The 24,111-nt window shown below is 47.5% G+C and overlaps 1 protein-coding gene across 2 annotated transcripts in view; it reads left to right on the top strand.

Moving 5' to 3' along the window:
- Positions 1 to 3,274: 3,274 nt before the first annotated feature.
- TCERG1L (transcription elongation regulator 1 like) overlaps positions 3,275 to 24,111 on the top strand; it is a 60,421-nt gene continuing 39,584 nt past the window's right edge. For both annotated transcript variants that reach the window (XM_027746331.2, XM_039378946.1), the window contains exons 1-4: positions 3,275 to 3,614; positions 4,920 to 5,066; positions 5,903 to 6,083; positions 14,560 to 14,715. In XM_027746331.2, the coding sequence (XP_027602132.1) occupies positions 3,351 to 3,614; positions 4,920 to 5,066; positions 5,903 to 6,083; positions 14,560 to 14,715 (748 nt within the window). In that variant the 5' untranslated portion in view covers positions 3,275 to 3,350. The remainder of the gene's footprint in view (positions 3,615 to 4,919; positions 5,067 to 5,902; positions 6,084 to 14,559; positions 14,716 to 24,111) is intronic.

Genomic DNA, 24,111 nt, shown 5'->3' on the forward strand with positions numbered 1-24,111 from the left:
GAAGAAATCAGAAAACAAATTCAGTGGAATATAATGGAAAGGAAACTGATATTTTACAGAGGGAATTTTACAGGGGGAATGATGCTCCATCCTTTTCTCCACCCAGTTTGCCATGGGTCATGTCCTGCCAGAAAGATTGGGAAGTCTCTCAGGGAGCCAGGTGTTCCAAGGCAGTTCCCACTCTCCACAGAACCTGAAAAAGGGCTCTAGGGAAGGCTGAAGTCAGGTGTCACACAGGTTTTCCTGTAGTGATTTTTGTTACACTGAAGCCACTCTTCATTTGCCTCTTATTTCTTTGATATTTTTAATGGGGTTGAAACAGGCTCATGGAAATCAATGGAATTCAGCAAAAATCAAATCAGGGATCGGGTATTTCACACGACAGGAATAGAAACGAGGTCATTTCATGTCAGGATTTTCAATCTGATGTGTTTCCCTTGGGTACTCTGCTCACTGGAGGGTTGACTTGTGCTCCGAGGAGCAGTGGAAGCTACTCCCCCATCCACCACACGCACCTCCAGCAGCTGTGAAATCCCATGGGATCCACACGGGTTTAGGCATCGGGGGTTAATCCCTCTATCCAGCCACAATTTCCAAAACAGGGGAATTTGTCAGAGCTTCCAGCGAGCTTTGTGGGAGAATAAAAAGCATCTGTCTGTAATTAAAGACACAGGACAATCAATTCTCCTGCTCCAGGAGCCGATCGCGAGCAGACTCGGAGGCTCGTTTCCCTTTGTCATGTGGTGTTGCACATTTAGGGGCACGGTGGGTTTATTTGATGCATTTCTGAAGTAGCTGCTCTTCACCACTGCTGGAAACAATGAGTGAAGCAGCAGATAAGGATTAACCCGAGGGACAGACTATTGGTCTGTGCTGGTGTGAGGAAATAGAACAATCACCTTGCAGGCTCGTTTGTTTGCCCGGGGTTTGACAGCTCTGCTGGAGGAGGAATGAGAGCTCCTGGGACAGGGTCCTGATTGCTGCCCTGCCGGGAGGGAGGGAGGGAAAGGGGGGATTGGTGCCTCAAATGAACGAGCTCTCTGTGCTCACGTTTGCTTTCTCACCCAGCACTAGATCCCTGTGATGGGGGAGGAGATTCCCTGTCCTTGCTCCTTCCCTGGGACTCTGAGCTCAGATCACACATGGAAACAGGGAGGAATTTATTCATTAGGGATTTGCTAAGTGTGTAGCTGTGCCGGGATTCTGGTCAGTGCTATCACCTACAGGCAGCTTCAGATGTTCAAATGTTCATGGCTCCAGAAACACTTGCACGCACGGTGTTCTACACAATGCCTTTGGAATGTGGCCTGGGATCTGCTCTGCTTGTGTTCCCCAACCAAATCAAATGGATCCCTATGGATGGCTGCTGATTTATGGCAACTGTATTTTGAAATAGTCAGTGCATTAACAACAGAAAGTTTGGTCATTACCTGATATTGTGTCACAAAGACAACCCTGTCATGAAGAACAGTGGCTAAGAATGTCCTCAGGAAAAAAAATCTGTAATTTAGATATAAATGAAGGGCATGTCTTATTTGAGTGCTTAGATGCATTTTTCAGAAATGAAGATGATGGGTCTGAACCTTTTATTTCAGGGCTAAATTGGCTTTTTGTCTTTCTAAAGTGCTCTTTGCAGTATCCAAGGGCTAAGGTGTGCACCAGGGGTGAGACTGAACTGTCTCAGGTGCCTTTTTCCCCTATTGCATTTAAACCCAACTACTTGAGGACCTCTGCATTTCAGAGGAAACAAACATTTTTGTTTTTTTGGTTTTTGTTGTTGATATTGTCATTGCATTTCTGTTTCTCTTGCTTGGTTACTATTCCCAGAATGTGGTTGAGTTTTACAAACACACTAAAATATTCAGCAGTGATCCTCTGTCCATCTGACTCCTGTCACTTTGTACCTTACTCAGATCAGTATTTCAGTGTCTCTCTGAGGGTAATTATGAGCAATGTATTTCCCTGATTCAGTGTTCAGCCACAGGTCATCAAATTTGGTTTCAAACCTTTTTGAGTATTACCTTTACTCAGGTTGTTCTCTGCCATAGGAGATCCAGTTCCTCTGCAATGGTTTTAAACTGTGAAGCTGAAACACTTGGTGTGATCTCAGGCTCATTTCACTGGTATTCATTCCTTTAATTTTTGCAGGAGCGCCTGGAAGCTGGGATGCTGTCAACAGCTCGCAGGGGTTTGTTCAGCTGCTTTATTTCCCAGCGTGGAGGAGAAGGCAGGAGAAACAAGCCCACAGGTTGTAAAGAACACATTGCTTGTCCTGCTGGGGTGGCTTAGCCCAGGATCACCTGAGCTGGGTTGGAGAAGGGATCTGCTCTCTGGTGGTAGCAGTGGTACCAGGCTTCTGTATGCTGGAAAATCCTTAGAATTCTATGCTGGTTTGGTTAGAAGGGATCTTAAAGATCATCCAGTTCCACCCCCTGCCATAGGCAGGGACACCCTCCATTAGACCAGGTTCTCGAAGCCCCATCCAACCTGGCCTTGGACACTTCCAGGGATGGGGCAGCCGCAGCTTCTCTGGGCAACCTGTGCCAGGGCCTCCCCACCCTCACAGGGAAGAATTCCTTCCCAATATCTAAGACAGTTCTCCCCTCTTTTAGTTTAAATTCAGGTTATTTCCACTGCAGACAGAAGGGTCGTGTTCGAGGGGGCAGCTGTGGGATATCTGAGCCTCCTGCTGCTGCTGCTGCCGTGGCACATTCACGGGCTGAGAAAGGTAGAGAGACTGGAGGGGGTCGGGCAGGTCGGGGGTTTGGGGCTGCTTGGGAGAGGCCGGAGAGGTTTGGGGGGTCGAGGGTGTTGGGGGATTGGGGAAGGTTGGGGGTTCGGTGAGGTTTTGGGGAGGTCGGGGGGATTGGGGAAATTGAGAAGGTTTTGGGCATGGTGGGGGGCTCTGGGAGGTTGGGAGTGTTGGGGTGTCGGGGGTGCTGTCGGAGGGGCCGTGCCCAGCCCAACTGTCTCTCCCATCCCCACGCATCCCCCCTCCGCCTCTCCCCCCGACCCCCCGCGCGCGGGGGCTGCCCCCCGGGCGCTGGAGAAGTGGCCGAAAAGCCCATTTTATTCCCCCACGGCACACGGCAGCGTCCGCGCTCCCGGTGGGGGCTGTGCCGGGGGCCGGTCCCGGCGCCCCCTCCCTCTCTCCCTTCCCCGGAGCGGCTCCGGCGCCCCCGCCCCGCTCCGCGCCCCCCCCCCCCCCCCCCCCCCCCCCCCCCCCCCCCCGCGCCGGGCGGAGCCTGCCCGCGGCTCCCGCCGCTCGGAGTTCACTCGGCGGCGGTGCCGGAGCGGAGCCGGTGCCGGAGCCGAGCGGAGCCGCTCCCGCTCCCCCCGTGCCATGCGGGATGCTCCCGGCCGCCGCCGCCCCCCGCCCGCCGCCTCTGCTGTGGCCGCCGCCCGCGGAGCCCCCCGCGCCCCCCTGGGCCTGGGTGCTGCCCGCGGCCGCGGGGCTGCTCCGGGTGGGCGCTGCCAACGCCGGGGGTCCCCCCCCGCCCCCGCCGCTGCTGCTGCCGCCCCCCGCCCCCGCCGTGCTGCGGGGCTGGCGCGGCCCCGCAGAGCCGCTGCTGCCGCTGCTGCCCGCGACCACCGAGCCGCTGCTCCAGGGGCAGGTAAGGGCGGAGCGGCCCCGCGACCCCCGGGGGGCACAGCTGTCCCGGGGCCGTGTCCGTGCCCGTGCCCGGCGCCAGCCCCGCCACCGGGACACCCCCCCCCCACCCCGCCGAGGGGACGCGGCGGGACGGACCCCGCGGGACGATGGGGGCACCCCGGGCTCGGCATCGCCCTTCCCCGAGCTCGGCATCCTCTTTCCCCCGGCGGTGCCCCCCCTGGGCTCTACAATCCCCCTCCCCGGGCTCTGCACCCCCCGGGCTCGGTCTCCGGTCGCGCCTCCAAGTGTGGGGGATCGCGACGCTTCCAGCGGCTCTAGAAACCTACGGCAGGGTTTTCCCCGGGACGAGAAGGGCTGGGAGAGGGGCTGGGGTCCCTTCGGCAGGGCTGGGGGTCCCTTCGGCGGGGCTGGGCTCCGGCTCCCCTCCCCGCCGGCTGGGGATGCGCTTCCCGCAGATCCGGCGGGAACGCGAGGGATGCTCCGGCAGCCGGGGCAGCATCGCCGCTCTGCGTTCTTTGAATATTTATAAAGACGAAAGTTTTGAGCCGTGTCACTGGAACCGGTGTGTCGCGCCAGTGCTTCCCCTGATGAATATTTGAATTATTAATTGCTGCCGTGAGCAGCAGCAGCAATAGCGGAGCCTCTCGGCCGGGTGCTCTCCCTGTCACAGTGCAGGTGCCAGAGCTGTGCTGTAGTTTTGCATCGTCTTTATGTTTTTCACCACGCAGAGGTAAAAATAAACCCGGGATTTGAGCGCTGTGGTGTCCGCGCGATTTCGTGTGATGATTTCCAGCCGTTTCGAGCTCGAGCGTCTCTTGTGGTTCGGGAGAAAATAGTCGGTGCTGGGTCTAATGAAACGGGAACATCAATTATTCCCCAGCGTGAGACCACTTGACTAATCCACAGAGGTGGTTTTGCTGTGGGAACCCACTTGCCAAGAGAATTTAAGTTGAGAAAAAATACGTTTCTGCCATTTCCTTTGGTTCTCCAAAGCACTTTCTAGCGATGTTTGGTTTTGTGCATGAGGTTCAATCTGATCAGAGCAAACCCACTGCAGCCATTACCAGTGCTGCTGTGCTCCGGGCTACTGGTTTGTGGCTTCCTAAAGCAGTTTATGATGCCAGTGCCATGTGCTGCTCACCGTGGGATGCCCAAAGAACCACAGATTCTTGTTGGACTGGAGGAATGTGCTTGAAAATCTCAGTGCTCTTCTGTAACATAATTAGGAAGTCATGAAAAGCAGCAGTTTACTCGGGATAAAATCCTCTTGTTAACTCTTCCTCCTGGTTTTTTTCCCCCTCCAAAGTGGATATTTGGAGCTCATTCTCCAGTCATAGGATTTTCACCTTCTTCGAGCATGGAATTTGTCCCTGTTTTCCCCCCTGTGTTCACGGCTTCAGTTCCGCCTCACACTGGGAAAAGCTGGATCGATAAAAGGCTGCCCAACTGCAAAGTAAGTCTGATCTTGGATGTTGAAGTGGTTTTGAGGCTGAAGCACATAAAGTACGGAAGCTGAGGAATGTTATGGGTTTAGTGGATTGTGATGGAGTGTGAGAGGTCAGTGGTTTGTCAGGAAAACCCTGTGGAGGAGGAATGTTGGGAGGGAGGGTTGATGGAGCAACGCTCACGCAGCTTTGCTATTCTGAAGCCTTAAAAAAACTAGAATATCTCCAAAATTAGCCTTTACTCTATTGAAGAGAGTGTCTTATTTTTAAAATGGGATGTGATTGTGGGAGTTTTCCCTTTCTTCCTGTTTTTTCCCCTATTTACCCCAGAGCGATGCCGAGGTCCAGCTCTGGCAGCAGCCGTGTCAGTTATGAGTGACCAGTGCCCGGTCACTCATGGTCCTGTGTCCTCATCCCACCCTCAGTTACCTTCACCTGACCATTTACCATCTGAATGCTGAAAATGCAGCTCTGTGCCTTCATCCCATCCCCTCCCTCACCTCATGTCCCCAGTTCGGAAGGTGGCTGCATTCTCTGAGGTGCTGATGGGTCTCTCTGGAGTGGCTGTGGCTGTGGCTGGGACACCGTTTCCTTCAGTGATTCTTTTCTCTTTGTGATGCTGCATCAGCTGATGATTCATGTTAAAAGCCAATTAATTTTTAAATAGTCACTTAAGCTCAGCCTCAACAGTGAGGGACCAGAAATCCATCTAGTTTGGCAGATTTGTCCCCAGGTGAGACACCACCTGTTATAATACTGAGTTAAAGACACTTTAGTCTCAGTTTTTTATTACTGAATTTTTTATCTCAAGCGGTAACATTTTTCATTTCTCCCTGTTGGACAGATATACTTGAACAATGCATTTGCTCTGGATTCAGCCTGGATACATCCTGAGGAGTCCAGGCTGTTCCAGGGAGCTGAGAAACCTCTGCTGATGACCAACCAAGTAGCTCTGGCTGTAGCCAGGCCAGCTGCTGCCTCCAGGCCACTGCCCACGCTGGTTTTGGCACCTCAGCTGGTACCAGGTCAGTAGCATGTAAATAATTAAACACTTGTCTGTTACTTGGTGTTTTTCCCTTAATGCATCTCCCAGAGAAGCACAAGCCATTCTCTAGAGTAAAGGTTTCCTTCCATTCAACTAAAAATCTCCTGTTTGAGCTGAACCTTGATGGCAAAGTGCATTTCATCCTCTAAAATTACTCCGAAAGAAGGAAAAGACTATGTGTAATTACAGGAGATTGTAACAGGTTGTTCCATAGCCTGTTGTTGACCTCTGGAATGAAGGGACCAGCCACTCCCCAACTGCACAGTTTGTTTTTCAAACAAGAAAATTGCTGACAACCTGAATGATTCCATGATTCTCTGGCACAGCCTATGCACAGTTCTGTTGGCTGCTCATTGTAAGAGTTCGGTGTGGTCTCTGTAGACTGCTGGCAGTAGAGGGGAGGAATTGATCAGTCAGCTCATTAAGGCTCAGTTATGCACAGGGATAGTGTGAAATAAATTCCATTGATCTGCATAAATCATTAATAGGACTAAGAGTTATATACTTATAAATATATTTATACTATTATGTATATTTTCTGTATAAATATTCAGGGATTCTGTAAGTTACTAAGATTTATACTTGGAAAAGAACAGTTACACTTGGAAAAGAGCAGGACATGCATTTCTGTAGAGCTGAATCTCTGTTTTGTCACTGCAGTAGTAACATAGCAGTTGTTTCAGAGAAGAGGTTGAGAAGTAAAATGCTACTGATGTTTCAACCTCTAAATATATTCTTAAATTGAGAATTAGAATTAATGGCTCACTGTCAATTGTTTCTTCCTCCTCTTTCCGTGGTCTCTGCCCCATAAAGTCCTTTTTATTTTGCAGCTGAGCAGCACATGGGATGTTGTGTTTTGCCATCACTGTTGAGATTCAGAGTGTGCTGGAAGAGATTGTTGCTGTTTGGGTTCATTTGCCAACCTGATTAATTAGCAGTGAATATTGTTCTGCACTGAAACATGTTGAACCACTTGAATGGGTCCATATTTTGGTGTTTTAGCAAAGCCATGTCTATCAGCTGCCTCCTCCTGACAGGATCTCCAGTGCTCAGCTGGGGGAGTGAAGCTGCTATGGGGAAACCCTGTTTTTTATTTATTTATATTAATTATATTATTTATTTGTATTAATTATCCATAAAACCTGCTGCATCCCCCCAGCATGACATGGGGAAGCGTCAAGCTGTGTTCCCAGGCAGGAGAAAGTGGGGTTTAAGGAGAAGTAGGATGGTGAGGGAGGTGTTCTGGGCAGGGGAACAACAGCCCCTCCTTTTTTATGTATGTTTAAAAGATTTCAATATTTTAAAATATTTCACAACAATGTTATTTAAACATGCACAAACATTTTATTACACGCATAACACAAGAGTGTACCTGGCAGTGGGTCAGGGGGATGTACTGGGCAGAACCAGGACATTCCCAGCCTGGTGCCATGTCTGAGGTCTGGAACTAGCATGGAGAAGGGAAGGTTTTCTTCTGCCTGAATAATATATGCAAACACCAGCCTGTTTGTACAGGGTATCCTCAGGTGGATCCAGCTCTTCCTGCGGCAGTGTGTGCAGCACTGTCTGCCTCTTCAGAACTCCCTGAGCTCCACTGGGAGGGAGAAATGCAGCGAGGAGCTCAAAGACCCCCAACCACCTTTCTAAATCATAGAATCCTGGAAGGGTTTGGGTTTGAAGGGACCTTAAAGCCCACCCAGTCCCACCCCCTGCCACAGGCAGGGACACCTCTCACTATCCCAGGTTGCTCCAAGCCCCGTCCAACCTGGCCTTGGACACTTCCAGGGATGGGGCAGCCACAGCTTCTCTGGGCAACCTGTGCCAGGGCCTCACCCCCCTCTGAGTCAAGAATTCCTTCCCATCTTTCTCAAAATCTCATTTCTGGTTGCTGTGGTTGTACCAATCCAGTAACATCCCAGGCCGTGGGGCCTCAGAGCTCGTGCAGGACATGTGTGGGATGGGGCCATCCCTGCAGGACGGCACTGTCGGAGCCCTCCAGCCACAACCAGAACCTGCCTCTCCAAGGGTTATGGTGGCACTTGAAGTATTTACTGTGTAGTCTTTACACTTAAGGTGGAGATTAATAAAAACCCTGTGAGCAAATGGCTTTGTTAAGTGGTACAAACGGAGCAGTTAATAAGGGTTCTGCCGGCTCTGCGTTGGATTCATTTCGGGAACCGCTCGTACGACGGGTCTGCCTTGCACAGTTATCAGTAATGATATAATTGTTTCCTCAATGGATCTGTAGTTCCAGAGATAAAGGAATGAGCACTGAGTCTGTGGTGGGTAATATGCATAATTTACCAGCTGCAGCTCCAGCTACTATAAGGTGTTATTTTCTGTAAGGAAAGGAAGCTCTATTATTATCTCACAAACTGCAAACCATGAATTTATGTACTTAGTGGTTTGTGTATCTGAGGAGAACTGTGGACTTTGGCCACCTCGGAATGATGGCTCGTTTTGTGTCTGCTGGATTTGGCGGGTTTGGGTGGAAGGCAGTGGCTGGATGTTTTTCAGAGAAAGGACTGATGTTTTTTCAAAGAAAGGATTGATACTTTTCAAAGAAAGGATTGATATTTTTGCAAAGAAAGGATTAATATTTTTATCTCCTGCATTGTGCTCTCAGCCATGTGGGTGAGGTCAGGGCTGGTTTGGTCCTCAGTCAGATGTGCCCCTGTGGCACCTGCACATCCCTGTAAGGTCGGCGACTGCTGAATTAGGGGTGAGGAAGCATTGGCAGGACCCTTGGTGGCACCTGTTAGATAAAAGCTGTCACCTTCTGGTACATGATATTTTGTGCTTTTACTGTTGTTAATATTGGTTTAAATGCTTGAAGGGGTGTTCTTGTAGTTTGACATTCCTGGCTCTCAAGAGCTTCACCAGCAGTGATTACTTGCAAAGGGTGTGTTCCTGTTGGTATGTTTGGGAAGGTTTTCACAGAATCATGGAATGGTTTGGCTTGGAAGGAACACTAACGTTCATCTTGTTCAACCCCTGCCATGGGCAGGGATGCCTTCCACTAGACCAGGTTGCTCCAACCTGGCCTTGAACACTTCCAGGGATGGGGCATACACCAACACCCCCAAGTCCTTCTCCCCAGGGCTGTTCTCCAGCCATTCTCCTTCCAGCCTGTGATGGGATTGCCCTGACCCACCTGTAAGACCTTCATGAATTTGGCACAGCCCCAGCTCTCCAGCCTCTCCACATCCCTTTGGATGCCCCATCCCTTCCCTCAAGCATGTGACTGCACCACCCAGCTCGGTGTCATTGGCAAACTGACCAAAGGTGCATCAATCCCACTGTCCCTGTCACAGACACAGATGTCAAACAGCTCCAGTCCCAGTCCCAACCCCTGAGGACACCACTCCTCACTGGGCTCCACTTGGACATTGAGCCATTGACCACAACTCTGCATGTGACCTTCCAGACAATTCCCTACCCGCTGAGTGGTCCATCTTTCAAATCCATGTCCAGGTTAGAGACAAGGATGTCACGTGGGATGTCCTCAGTAGATTAAAACTTTGATTCTCCCTGTCAGTGTCCTTTCTTTCTTTTAACCCCAGGAACCTTTACAGAACTGAGCAGTGTCTCTTGTAGCAATTATCAGCATTAGGATTTATATGCAAATACACACCTACATACAGGCACAGTTTTCTGGGTGATTTCAGTTTAGATTTCAGACATTACAAATCTCTGAATTAAGTGAGGTTGCTTTGTGTTGAATTTGGGTTCTGTCTTACGTTTTTTAGCAGTTCTGAAATACAGGACCCAGAACCTCCAGCCTTCTGTATTTCCTGAGCACAAGCTTTGATTTGAAGCCCATTTGCATATACAAATAATCAGGTTTGGGCTTCTCAAATTGGATTATCTTGTATTTAACATGTGTGTGCTGGGGCTCCCTGTTTGGGAAACAACAATAGCACTGCAGGACCCTCTTCATGTCCCTGAAAAGCCATCAAACCCCTCTTTATTTGTGGAGTGTTCAAGCATTGCAGAGCCAAATGCTTTATTAGGTCTGGGAATGCTTGACTTTAATCACAGTCTTCACAAAGTTTTTGTTTTGCTTATTAAGTTTATGGTTCTTTGGTGCTTTTTCTTGTTATTAACCCAAATCAAGAGAAAATTTAGCCCAGTTCGGGTTGATTTAACACTTCCATTATATAAATAACACATAAAATGTGTTATTTATGGGCAAGGCTGGTAATTCTGACCCTTTCATACCATTGTCCTGCCTGACCACAGACCCTTTGGTAAATAAATGCAGCTCTCCTAGTGCTTTGCAGGGCTTTGTTTGTGAAGAGTCAGGGATTTTTGTTTATTGCAAATGAGCAGAAAAGTGAGGGGTCGGTGAGGCTCCCCCTGGCACGCTCATACAATACCTGGAGTTCACAAATGGAAGTGACACAAGCTGTTTTCCCCCGTTGGGTTGCAGGAGACAGGGATATCAATATGTTTTCCTTTGCAGAGGGATAAATATGCTGTTTAAGTCAATCCATGGCTTCACTTATTGAAGGATCGATGTTGCTGCAGGAGCTCAGCAAGTGATGGTTTGGAGCCTGTAGGATGGGGGTGGAATGGCCAGATGGGCATGGAGCATCACCCTGTAGGTGTGGGGGCTGGGATGGGTGGGGCTGGATGGTTGGAAGGGCAAAGTTCCTTCCAAGAGACATCAGAAGCTCCTGTTAAAGCATGACTGTTGTCAGACCTTGATGATGATTCTTCCTGATTCTCAGGAAAAATTTATTTCTGGAAAGGGTGTTCAGGCATTGGAAGGGGCTACCCAGGGAGGTGGTGGAATCCCCATCCCTGGAGGTGTCCAAGGAAGGACTGAACATGGCACTCAGTGCTCTGGGCTGGGTGACAAGGTGGGCATCGAGCACAGATTGGACTGAATGTGCTGGGAGGACTCTTCCAAACCTCAGTGATTCTGGGATTCAGCAGACAAGTCTCACCTCCCTGCCCAGGGTGTACCCTGACCTGCCAAAAACAGATTTGGGAAAACACCATTGCTAGGAAAAATATTGCATATTTTCCCCCCTCAAGGATATGTTGACAGCTGCATTTTACTCCTATTTTCAAGGCATTTGACTCTTGAAATTCCACCTATAAATGTGGAATGGTTAATGATGATTCTAAAAAACTCTTTCAAGAACTTTTTCAAAAATCTTATGGCAGAATCTGGTTGGTTTCTGAGAAGAACTTCTCAGATGAAGGTACTCAGCCCTCAAGGAGTCACATCCTGGGCCAGCTTTGGCAAGTCCAGTGTTGTGTTAGAGCTGATAAATTGCTGAGTGATTGTTGAGCTGCCTTCAAATAGGAGAGAGGCTTTGCTGACCCCACACACCCCACTCGTGCCTCCTCTCCCGGATTAACAATCGCAGGGATAGTCCTTTCTTCATGGAGTTATTTAGCAGGAGAGAAGGAGAGAGAACTTCATCAAAGGAGGGGAAATCACCCAAACTTCTCTTTCAACTGACTGATGAAACTTTAATAAGGGGATTGATGAAAGTTTAATAAGGAAGCCCTGCTCCAGGACTGTTACTCATTGGTGCTGGCAGAAGCTCTGGCTGGCCAAGCAACCAAGGCTCACATTATTTTCCTGTTTTCCTGGACTCTTTGGGGAAATTGCATCCTCTTCTCCAAAATAAAATAATCAAATGAGAAGTAAAGAACCTTTCTGCTCAGGTACCCTGTAGGAAGCCAGTAGAAAAGCCGTTTTTCCAAACAACATTAGTTTTCATAAGAGCTACAGAAGATGTTTTGTGGGTTTTTCTCAGTTGCAGACAGCTGGAATTAGGAATGAGCCTTGACTCTGGGAGGCCAGGTGTTTGACCTCACTAAATGGCTGTTCTAGTCCCCAGGTGAATACAAAATGAGGTTGGATTTACCACTTGGATTAGTTGGACACTGATTTTTATTTATTTTTATTTAAATGTCTGTCATGACTCTGGCAGAAAAATTTGTTTTTGTTTATCCATCACTGAGTGATCAAAACTGAAATATTTGTGAGCTTTTTTGGCCTGTGTGCCTGTTAATTAGTGCATCTGCAGGTGTTTCTTGGCATTGAGGGATACAGTAGAAATAACAAACTTTTTTTTTTGGTGATGATTACTGAAAATATTTAAACGTATGTTTTACTAATGCATGGCTTAGTTGTTGAAAAATAATTGTCTATAAAGGGTTAGAACAAAGCTAAGAGAGCTAGGGGTGTTCACTTGGAGAAGAGGAGGCTCCAGAGAGAGCTTAGCATCCCTTCCAATGTCTAAAGGGGCTCCAAGAAAGCTGGAGAGGGACTTTGGACAAGGGCCTGGTGGTACAGGACAAGGGGGAATGGCTTCCCACTGCCAGAGGGCAGGGTTAGATGGGATATTGGGAAGGATTTTTTGGCTGTGAGGGTGGTGAGGGGCTGGAATGGATTTCCCAGAGAAATTCCCATCCCTTGGAAGTGTCCAAGGGCAGGTTGGACAGGGCTTGGAGCAACCTGGGCTAGTGGAAGGTGTGGGATAGTGGAACGGGGGGGGGGGGACAGACTGGATGAGCTTCCAACTCAAACCAGTCTGTGATTCCACCCTGCAGCAGTGATGTTGTAGGTGCTGCATCACCCCCCTGATAGTCCCCCTTCCCAAACACCAATTCCATGTTTTCCTCTCAGTGATACGCAAGGATAAAGGAACCCCCCAGACTGACATTGTGCCTGGGGTGAGGAGTCTGATCAAATAGTGATTTTTTTGGATCACCACAGTTGCCTCCTGTTGCCTGAAGGATTTCCACAGGAGCTGGGAGGGTTTGCTGAATGACATAATAAGCTAATGATTGCTTAATTCTGGAATCCTTAGCTCGGTGTGGAGGGAGGAACAGCTGCTGTGTGTCAAATTAGGTTTTCTCCTTAAGATTTTTACTCCTCATATTCTCATTTATTTAACATATTTAGCCAAGATTGAGCTCTGAAGGTCTTTCCTGCAAGTTTGTCAGACAAGGTGAATAGGACAGAGTCTAAATGCTGCTTGAGCTTTAATTTGGAAGACTCCTTAGTTCTCACATTAGACCATTGGAAGTTTCCTGCATGTGATGTTTCTGAGATGAAGGATATGCATGTACTACTTGTAAAACCCAGGTATTTGTGTGCAGAACAAAGCAGAGCAGCCAGGAAGGCAAGAGGAACATTGGGTTGTTAATATAGCAAGTAATAAAAAAAATCAGATTTGAAATCAGACAGCTTATATTTAGGAAAGTTGAGAATAATTGTGTTCAATGTGCTCAAATATTTGGCTTTTTTATTGAGGTTTTTTCATTTATATTTAATAACTCTGCGCAGTTTGGATATGAGTCACTGCTGCCTTGTCCCTCTGGGTTATAATGATGTTTTCACATCTATGGGGTTTTAATATCTAAAAATGCTCCAGCCATGAGCTGGGACTTCAGAATAAGGATTAGGAAAGGGGCTTTGGGAGTCATTAGGAAATATATCTCAGAGCCACAGAATAGTTGGGTTGGAAGGGACCTCTGGGGATCCCCCAGTCCATCCCTCTGCCCAGGCAGGGTCACCTGGAGCAGGTGAAACAGGAACGAGTCCAGGTGGGGTTGGAATGTCTCCAGAGGGGGAGACTCCACACCCTCCCTGGGCAGTTGTTTCAGGCTCTGCCACCTCCATGGAAAGAAGTTCTTCCTCGTGTTGAGGTGGAACTTGTTGTGTTTTAGTTTATGGCCATTGCTCCTCGTCCTGTCCCTGGGCAGCACTGAACAGAGTGTGGGACCATCCTGACACTCCTTGGAGATATTTGTGTGGATTGATGAGATCCCCTCAGCCTTCTCTTCTCTGGGCTAACCAGGCCCAGTTCCTGCAATCTCTGCTCATCAGAGAGATGCTCCAAACCCCAGATCATCTCTGTGGCCTCTGCTGGACCCTCTCCAGTAGCTCCTTGTCTTTCCTGCTTCATCTTCCAGGCAACCAGTACCAGGACAAGAGGCAATGGCCTCAAACTTTGCCAGAGGAGGTTCAGGTTGGATATCAGGGAAAATCTCTTCACAGAAAGGGTGTTCAGGCATTGGAAGGGGCTGCCCAGGGAGATAGTGGAGTCCCCATCCCTGGAGGAGTCCAAGGAAGGACTGAACATGGCACTCAGTGTTCTGGGCTGGGTGACAAGGTGGGGATTGGGCACAGGGTGGACTTGATGATCTGGGAGGGCTTTTCCATCCTCGGTGATTTTGGGATTTTTGAGCCTGGAGACCAGAATTGAACCCAATACTGCAGATATGCTCTCACTATATAATATATACATATATTATATATAGTATATATTCAAGCTCCAATGTCTCTGACATGCAGCAGGGGCCAGGTGGGAAGTGTTGCAGACTTCTGTTCCATCTTGTGTTGAAACTGAGTGCTGGAAACGTCCTTTTCCTTAAACCCACTGTTTCCCATCCAGATAACCCTGCTGTGCCTCCCTGTCCCACAGGTGGTTGCCAGAACAGCCTGAAGGCCATGGGTACCAACCAGACCCTGGCTCTGGCCACGGCGGCCGTGGTGTCGGTGGAGCCCGAGGCCCCCCAGCCCTGCCACCTCCTCACCTTCTCCCCGCTCAAAATCCCGCTGGTGGCTTCGCCCTTCCCAGGTAAGGTCCCTCCTGGGACACTGATGAGCAGCTTTTCATGTTTTCATGCAGCAGAGAGGCTTCTGTGTGTGTTGGGTACGTCCTGAGGGGTGCAGGGGGTGTCGCTGCAGTCGGGGGTTGAAGGCGGGTTTTCTGGGGCAGTTTGGAGGCGTCCTCTGAAATGGTGTCAGAGCTGAGTTCAGAATTCTGTGGACATTTGCAGTGGCCCTCTTGCTGTGGCATTTACGGGCAGTTGATGAACTGAACGGGTTCCTCCATCTCAGTGAGTTCTGTAAGGAAATGTGGTCTGAGCTACACCAAGCCGCTGGAGCTGATCCTCAGCTTAAGTGTTGGTGTTTGAAAGGTATCTGCTCAATGTACAATAATATTTGATTAAGACTTAAGTAGATTCCTTGGCTGTTTATCATTTTAAAGCACACTGGGAGACCCAACCTGAGTCTGTGGTTTTTTTCCAATAGGTTGCAACGTGGTTTCTGACTGGAAAACAACACTGTTTTCTTGGTGTGGTGTTGAGTAAAAACTTTCTGTATGTGGCAGCTGGGGAGGTACTGGGGCATCTTTGCCTCACCGGGGCTGGTTTAAAGTCTTAAGGGCAATTTTTGAGACTGTACTTTGAATGCTCAAGGCTATATTTAGAAATGTTATGTGTTGATGAAGTTAAAAATGTAAATTAGGGTGTGTTTTCCATATAGTGAGATTGGATTTCACAGAAGGTGTGTGGTCATGGCTTTGGTGCTCAGATGAAATCTTTTCATGAGAAATGTATCTCAGTGATTCCTGAATTAATTCTACTGTAGGGCAGAGAGTTGGTGGTGCTTCCCATGGAATATTGTATTTGACCCATAGAAAACACTTTGCCTGTTTATGAGTATCTTGGAGGAGAAACCAAAGGAGAAAAAAATCATTCTTTATAGAAAAAGTGAAATTACTTGTTAGATGTGTTCTTCCTTGAGTTGGAGTTCATTTTAATGCAATTTATTTTACATTTTGTAAAAGAAAATCAGAGCTATAAGAGAGCACAGGATATTTAGGGAATTTAAACCCATGTGTTGCCTTTTACTGTGAAGGATCCCAGCTGGGGATGGGGCTGAGCAGACGTGGGTGGGATGTGCTGGGTGGTGCAGGTTTTCTGTGCTGTGGCTCTGCCACGAGAGAAGCTTCTGTGATCGTTTTTATTGTTGGGTATTTGTTTGCCACTGTCCTGAGCTTGGAAAACTGTAATAATGAAATAAATATACGGGGGAAAAAGCAGCATAAAATACTGGGTTTAGTAGCAACATAAAATTTTATTTAAAATATTTAAATTTGAGGAACCTATTTCTACATGAGTGATCTGTGACTGGACTTTCACTGGACTAAAACTCAGGTACTGGGGCTGGAGCAGTCCAGCAGCACCGAGAGGGAGAAGGGGCTTGGCACAATATTCTTCTGCTGTCACATCAGTGACTTACATGGACAAGGTTCCAGCAATGCTGTTTCAGCTCCATTTCATGATTTTATTCCTTTCCCCCCCCCTTTTTCTTCTTTTTGCATCTACTCATGGTTCTGCTCATGCATCTACCAGGCAAAATGTTCCCTTAAATATTTAATGCCAGCCTCGCTGTTAGCTTAGTTTTTGTGCCAGGTTTCATATAAAGACTAAATAGGAGCTTGTGGAGATGCAGCTCCTCACTGTGCTGCACCTTCGTGCTTGTGAGCTCTGCTGATGGAGAGAAAACTGAATTTCCCAGCACTGTCAAACCAAGGCTTTGAAGATGATCATAAAGAAACCTAAATGCAATAAACTTTGGGAACATAAGCAGTTACATGGAGTATTCAGGTATAGGATGTCTAGTGACCTGCAATACCACTTTTACAGCTACTCTGTAAAGAATTGGGTATTTATTTTCTTTATGTGCAGTTTTTTAATTATTGGAGTGAAGAAGGTAAGAGCTGAGTCTGTGGTTATGGACTCCCTAAATTAGCAGTGAGTACAAATATTAAAAAAGGCACCATCTGCCACCTAAACCATTTGCCACCTGTTCCTGGCTTCCCGAATTATTTAAGGTTTCAATGCACTGTTTTACCCTGCCATGGAACAGCTGGGAAGTGACTCAGTATTTTTCCTCTCGGCACCTAAACGGCCAAACAACGTCGTGTGTTAAACCAGCTCTTAATGCCAGTGCTTGTCTGGGGCCTTTCATGTGTCTGTCACTCCTTCATTAGCTGGTTTAAACCACGTTTTCGTAAGTTATTCAGTGATTTTTAACGGTGTTTTGGGGAGGAAGCATCTCCTCCCCCGCAGCAAACAGAGGTAATGGCTGTTTGAGTGGTCACAGCACTTAGTGAGGGGTCAGTGCTGGGGAAAGGTAACGTGACAGTGGAGTTACTCCCATTACACCCTTAAGCTCAGCCTAATATCTTCATGGAATCATAGAATCACATAGAATCCAATCCCTTCTGGGTTGGAAGGGACCTTAAAGCCCACCCAGTCCCACCCCCTGCCATGGACAGGGAAACCTTCCACTCTCCCAGGTTGCTCCAAGCCCTGTCCAGCCTGGCCTGGATGTTGCCAGATGTTTCCTGGCCAACCCCTTCCCTCCCCAGTTTCTTACTGCTGTCAAAGGTGAGGCTGATTAACAGTGGGACTTGATGATCTTCGAGATCTTTTCCAACCTATACAGTCCCATGATTCTGTGATTGTGAATGAGTGGGCTGGGAATTTCCTGCAAAATATTTGGAGCACAAGTCTGTTGAGGAGCAGCTGAGGGAGCTGGGGGGGCTCAGCCTGGAGAAAAGGAGGCTCAGGGGGGACCTTCTCACTCTCTGCAACTCCCTGACAGGAGGGGGGAGCTGGGGGGGGTGTCGGGCTCTGCTCCCAGGGAACGAGGGACAGACAAGGGGAAATGGCCTCAAGTTGTGCCAGGGGAGATTTAGATTGGAAATTAGGGAGAATTCCTTCCCTAAAAGGTCTGTCCAGCCCTGGCACAGCTGCCCAGGGCACTGGTGGAGCCCCCATCCTTGGGAGTGTTCAAAAACCATGTAAATGTGGCACTTGAGAACATGTTTTAGTTGTGACCACGGTGGTGGTGCTGGATTGACATTTGGACTTGATGATCTTCGAGGGCTTTCCCAACCTTAACAATTCCGTGACTCTATGAGATAAAATTTGTCTGTAAAAAATATTTGTTTTCTGGGGAATGGAATTGAAGAAATTAGGGAGCAAGGCCTGAGACCTCCAGTACCTCCCAGTTACCAGGAAGTTGCTCTGCTCATCTCCTCCCAGTGCCCAGCTGGTGGGGTTGGGTGTTCCAGCAGACTGCAGGGCTGGGGAAAGCTGGGCTGAGGACATTTGTCCAACCTCTGTGGAAGCTACAAACCCTTTTCTTTCTTGTCTTTACAAGATTAATTAAAAACTGTGATCCAGTGATATATAATACTTGGAGAGCTAACGCAGTTCTGGCACTGGGATTGTTCCTGCCTGTTCTGCCAGGAACAGAGCCCCTCTCTAATGGGCTCATTCCCATCAGGAAGATGATTCATTCAGTGGTAATTTAAGATTAGTCTGGTCATCCTGCATACCAGAATTCCTAGGTATTAGGTGAGCAAAAAATAACAATTTTTGAAAAATCACAAATATTCTAATCAGAAATGTGATGTTCTTCTCCTCAGGAAGCTTTTCCTTCTCTTTCCTAGGTGTCCCACATGCCTGGCAGTAAAATAGGCTTGACTTGGAATGCTGAGTAGTTCTAACAAGCTTGTTGTAAATGATCTGCCCAGCTTTAATGCTGTGTAACGAAGCAAGATAATGAATGTTTATAGTTATTAAAGTGATAACTTCCTACTGGAGCTAATATTCAGCATAAAATTACTTTTCTGTTCCTATCTGTGTTGGCACATGCAAGGGAAGTCATGATTGTACAGTGGGATAAATTAATACCCAGAATCACATTGAAATGAGCACCAATTCTCTTCTCCTGTTGGACACAAAATCTCTGTTGGAAACTGGAAGCGCTCTGCTGCCCAATTAAGACTCTCTAAGAAGTGGGGTGATGGTTCTAATTGTGTGAAAATTCAGCTGTTTTTTGAGTTACCAAAGCAAACTTCATGAAAAGGACAGGCAGAGTGATGGCAGGCAGAACGTTTTAATATTGCAAATTTGAAAAAACTGAAAAAATGAAGTCAATCATGGAGCATTTATTGGTGAAAATATGTGGCTGGACCCAACTGGATTGATTTATGGATCATGATGCACTTGGTCTGTGCAAACAGACTGGGATTCCCAAGGCATTCAGAGAATGCCTGGGGACCAGTGACAGGACCCAGGGAACACCTGGGGCTGTGTTGGGGCAGGGTTAGGTTGGATCTCAGGCAAAGGTTCTTCCCCCAGAGGGTGGTCGGGCACTGAACAGGCTCCCCAGGGCAGTGGTCACGGCCCCAAGGCTGCCAGAGCCCAAGGAGCATTTGGACAACACTCTCAGGGACAGGGTGGGATTGTTGGGGTTTTCTGGGCAGGGCCAGGAGTTGGAATGATGGTCCTTGTGGATCTCTTCCAACTCAGGATATTCCATGATCTCATGTACGTATAGAAAAAACGCTTCTCTAATCCTTTTTTCCTGGAATATCATTGGTATGATGAACCAGAAGAAGAAAGAAAGATCTTCTGGCAGAATAAAAATACCCTTGTGGAGGGAATGTGCTGCTGTGGTGCTTAAGGACAGGACTTGGCACTCAGTGCTCTGGGCTGGGCGACAAGGTGAGGGTCAGTCACAAGTTGGACTTGATCTCAGAGGTCTTTTCCAGCCTCAGTGATTCTGGGACTCATCACGTTCGTGGCCTAACAAACAGTTGTTTCCTCTGGTGTGAACCAGAGGGGCCTCGTTCAGTGTCTCCCATGTAGTAACAAGATATTGACAAAAGAGAAAATATAAATATTTCCTGTAGTTACAAAAGACAAACAACCAAATCCTTTCATTCATGCTCAGCTCTTTGCTTGGTAAATGTCATCGAAGTCAGATGTAATTGACTTTAACTGCTCGGTAAAACAAGTACTAGGGTTTTTTTTCTTTGAAAAATGCCAGTGCACTTATAGAGTGTTTAAATCAGGTTTCACTGTCAGTAATAGCAATTACACAGTTAAAACACCTGCTGGGGGGGGGTTTCCCCAACCAAGAGCCAAACAAGGTGTGCAGGCTGAGGATTGTCTCTGCTGGTACTTGGAAGATTAGTACTGATACAGCAGTTGGTAATTTTTGCTGTGTCCCTTGGAGGAATTTTATCTGAATTGGTCACAGTTTGCTTTTCCCCCCCCAGGATGGGCCCCTGGGCTGGGGGGGCCAAGGTGCTGCCACTCCCCTGCTATGGACATGGAGAGGCACCTAAAAGCACTAGAGATCGCTTGTCTTCTTATTTTATGCTTTGTGGTTACTTGGGCAGCCTTGAAATGTTTTGGTCTGAGTTGAAAAAGACATTGAGGGGCTGGAGTGTGTCTAGGGAAGGGAACGAAGCTGGGGAAGGGTCTGGAGCACCAGGAGCAGCTGAGGGAGCTGGGGGGGCTCAGCCTGGAGAAAAGGAGGCTCAGGGGGGACCTTCTCACTCTCTGCAACTCCCTGACAGGAGGGGGGAGCCAGGTGGGGGTTGGGCTCTGCTCCCAGGGAACAAGGGACAGGACAAAGGGAAACGGCCTCAAGTTGTGCCAGGGGAGATTTAGATTGGAAATTAGGGAGAATTCCTTCCCTAAAAGGGCTGTCCATTGCTGGCACAGCTGCCCAGGGCAGTGGTGGAGTCCCCATCCCTGAAGGGATTTAAAAGCCAAGTGGATGTGGCACTTGGGGACATGGGTTAGTGGTGGCCTTGGCAGTGCTGGGAATGGTTGGGCTCAGTGATCTCAGAGGGCTTTTCCCAGCTGAATGATTCCGTGTTTTGTGACATGGATGCACAAACTCTCTTGATCTGACACTTGAGACAAGGGGCTGTAATGGGTCAGGACTGGTGGGATCTTGGCAGGTCCTGCTCTGCTTTAAGGGCTGAATTCCTCCCGCCTGTGGCAGATGGGACCACTGGGAATCCATAGGGGAAAGGTCTCATTTTCCATATGACTTCTGAATTTCCAACCTGCCCACCAGTGCTCCTGAAGCACCATCCCCAGCTGGGCTGTGTCAGTATGAGTGTTTCCCACCCCTGCTCAAACATCTCACTCAAATCAGTTCAGCTCCTCCTCAGGAGCTACAGGAGACACCATTTACCCCTTGGAAGACTTTTCATAAAGGATTCCCCTGCCTCCTGTTTTTCTGTTGCAGACTCAGATTTAGTTGAGATTTTTGTAGCTTAAAACAGTTTTCTCATGATATATTTCCTGTAAATGGAGCAGCAGTCTGAGAAGGAAAAACCAAATGAACTGAAATGAAGAAATAAGTCTTGCAAGGATAATGGATCAGTTCCAAGAAGATTCTTTGGCTTGTCCCTTTCCAGGAGAAGGGAAATGGATGAGAATTACTGTGTGTGATCATAAGTTTTAAATCAGAGCTGAGAGAACACCTTGTTTTGGAGGCTCCTGCTGTTGTTTCCTTAAATTTATTTACACAATTAAACCATCAGGAACTTTGTGTGTGTGGCCAAGGCTCAAAGCAGCCAGGATAGAATGCTGTGTGATACCAGGTAATTCCCAGTGCCATGATCAAACCCATCTCTTCTGTCCCTGCTTGTTGGTACCTACTAGGAATATTGGGGAGATTTGGAGAGGGAACAAAGGAGCCAGTTTTCCTGAGGTCTGTGTAAAAGGAGTGACATTGTTTTGTGTGCATTTTTCTTGCTCTACGTAACGTTTCAGGTACATTATCAGTGAGAAAAAACACATGGGCTTTTGAAATTATTTTTCAGATATTCAGCCAACTTTATTTTTGAAATATTGGTTTTTTTGGTTCTTATTTTGATATTGTAAAGAGAAACCACAGAGTGGGTTTCAACCAACATGTTCTCAGTGTTTGACCTGAATTTTCAGTCCTGAATCAGGTCTGTATGTGGTGTAAACTCAGTGCAAAACTAATGTCTGATGGAGGGAGAAATTCCATGGTCTCAGTGGATTAATATCTTCTTTTAGGATTTGCATCTCAGAATCTGGTGGGAAACTCTCAGTGTGGTGTGTTGGGCAGGGAAATAATTTCACAGCATTCCCTGGGATAGAATGGGACCTCAAAAGGCTGAAAGTTTCATTTTCCCCTAAACATTCTGTCTAATGGAACTGTGAGCTGAGGAAACCCTGTGCCACAAAACCATCCTTGAGGTAATTAAAAAATTACATTAATTACATTTAATCTCAGAAATTAAAATTAATACAGAAATATCTGTATGGAAGTTTATTATAAATAAATAAAAATATAAATTTAAGTGGCAGTATGTGCCCAGGAGCAGCTGGAGAGCTCAGGGAGGTTTCCTGGCGAAGGACCTACTGGTCCTTGTGCTGGTGGCCTTGGTCCTCCAGCTCCAGGGACATGTGGGTGCCTGGGGAGGACACAGGGAATGGGAGAAGGATGATGATGATGATTATTCCAATAAAACATCTATTCCTTTTCAACTTCTTAGATGGTTAAACCACATTTTAGGCATTTTCCTGGTATTTGTAACCAGTTGTAATTTGGAACCAGTGGATGTTTTCTGGATGACTTCATGTGGTTCTCAATCAAGCCCCTCTATGTCACTGTAAATAAATGTAACAAGCTAAAGTGAATCTTAGTTCATTGCCAGAATATAAATAAGGAAAATTAATTGAAATCCCTAATTTTAAGTATGCCATAGATGCTTCCCTGAAGTAGCTAAATGGAATTTCATTGATTTTATTGCAAATGTGGTTGTGTTTGCTGCATGCAGAACATGATGTTTGTGAAAGGAGATCCCTTCCAGCCCAAACCAGTCTGGGATTCCATTGTTCCAGTCAACTACAGGTTTGCCAAAGCTATGTGGCCTGAGGACCTGGCAGCAAATATTCCAAAGCAGAACCTTTCTGTCTTGGGTTTGTTTTGGAGATGGATAAAGCAGCAGAGAAAAGTGTGAACAGACCCCCAGGGTTCCACAGGGATAAACTTTTCGGCAGGTCCTGTTGTGATAAGACAAAGGAGGATGGTTTAAAACTGAAATAAGGTTGATTTAGATCAGATAAGACGTTTTTTTCAGTTAAGGTGGTGAGGCCCTGGCAGAGGTTACCCAGAGAAGCTGTGGCTGCCCCATCCCTGGAAGTGTCCAAGGCCAGGTTGGACAGGGCTTGGAGCAACATGGGCTAGTGGAAGGTGTCCCTGCCCATGGCAGGGGGTGGAGTGGATGGGCTTTAAGATCCCTTCCAACCCAAACCAGTCTAGGATTCTGTCATGGCAAGAAAATCCCCCCCCTGCCAGGCCCTGTGTGCTGTTTAACCTCAACTCAGAAACCATCATTAAAACTGCACAAGAGAATCACATTTCTGGTTTCTACTTCATTGGTTTCAAAATTCCAAACCTAATTTATAACTCAAATCCTCCTAGAAATGAGCATTTGAAGATTTCACTCAAATACAAAGGGTTGGTTCATGCAGAAATAATTACTCTGCTATGATGCAGAGAAAGTGGAAGTTGCAAAGGTTTGATACTACAGAATTTAGGAAATTCTCTCCGAAATACATCCTGTTAAACCAGGAGATTGATATTTTGTGTTGGAGTTTTCATGAGGCTGGAAATAAAGCAGAAAATTTTTGTAAATGGGGCCATATGGAGCAGCAAGAAGCGTTATGGGAGGTGAAGGGTGTGGGGTGATCATCATCATCGTCATCCCTTTCCCCTCTTGGTGTGGGCAGATGATTCCCAGCCCTGTGGCTCCCATGGATGCAGGATGGTTTCTCCACAATCCTCCTCAGTGTTTGCTGGTGCATCGCAGTGCCCCTTGTGCTTGGAGAAGCTCTGTGTTCCCGCCTGGGACACTCCAGTTCCTGCAAAATGTACCAAGGTACACTCAGCACAAAGCACTGCTGTGGGTTTGGGGACCTCCAGCCTTATTTTCCAACTTGATTGGATGGATCCCATGAATAATTCAAAAAGAACCTTTTATCCAATAGCAACTGCCACGTTCCAAGCTCGGGAGGTCCCCGTGCGCCGGGAGGTCACCCGGGTTAGGTGCTACTGCCTGAGAAACTCGCCAAAAATCTAATATTAATTTCCCTCCCCTTATTTTTGGGACTACATTATGCTCTGTAATGCACCAGGAGCCAGCAGTGCCCAAAATGATCTCAGTGGAGCTTTAGACACACAGGAACCACGGCTGGAAAAATGTGGCAGCCCCTGCCCTGAGCCCTTGGTTACACCTCATTTGTGTTTTACTGAAGAGGGAAATAGCAATGCCACAATCAGGGCCTTGTAAAGGGGAATTGGGAGGAAGGAATCCTCCAAATGAGAT

This window comes from Pipra filicauda, unplaced genomic scaffold, assembly GCF_003945595.2.
Source record: "Pipra filicauda isolate LSUMZ 115617 unplaced genomic scaffold, ASM394559v2 scaffold150_size2825430_pilon, whole genome shotgun sequence".
In the NCBI taxonomy this organism is placed as follows: Eukaryota; Metazoa; Chordata; class Aves; order Passeriformes; family Pipridae; genus Pipra; species Pipra filicauda.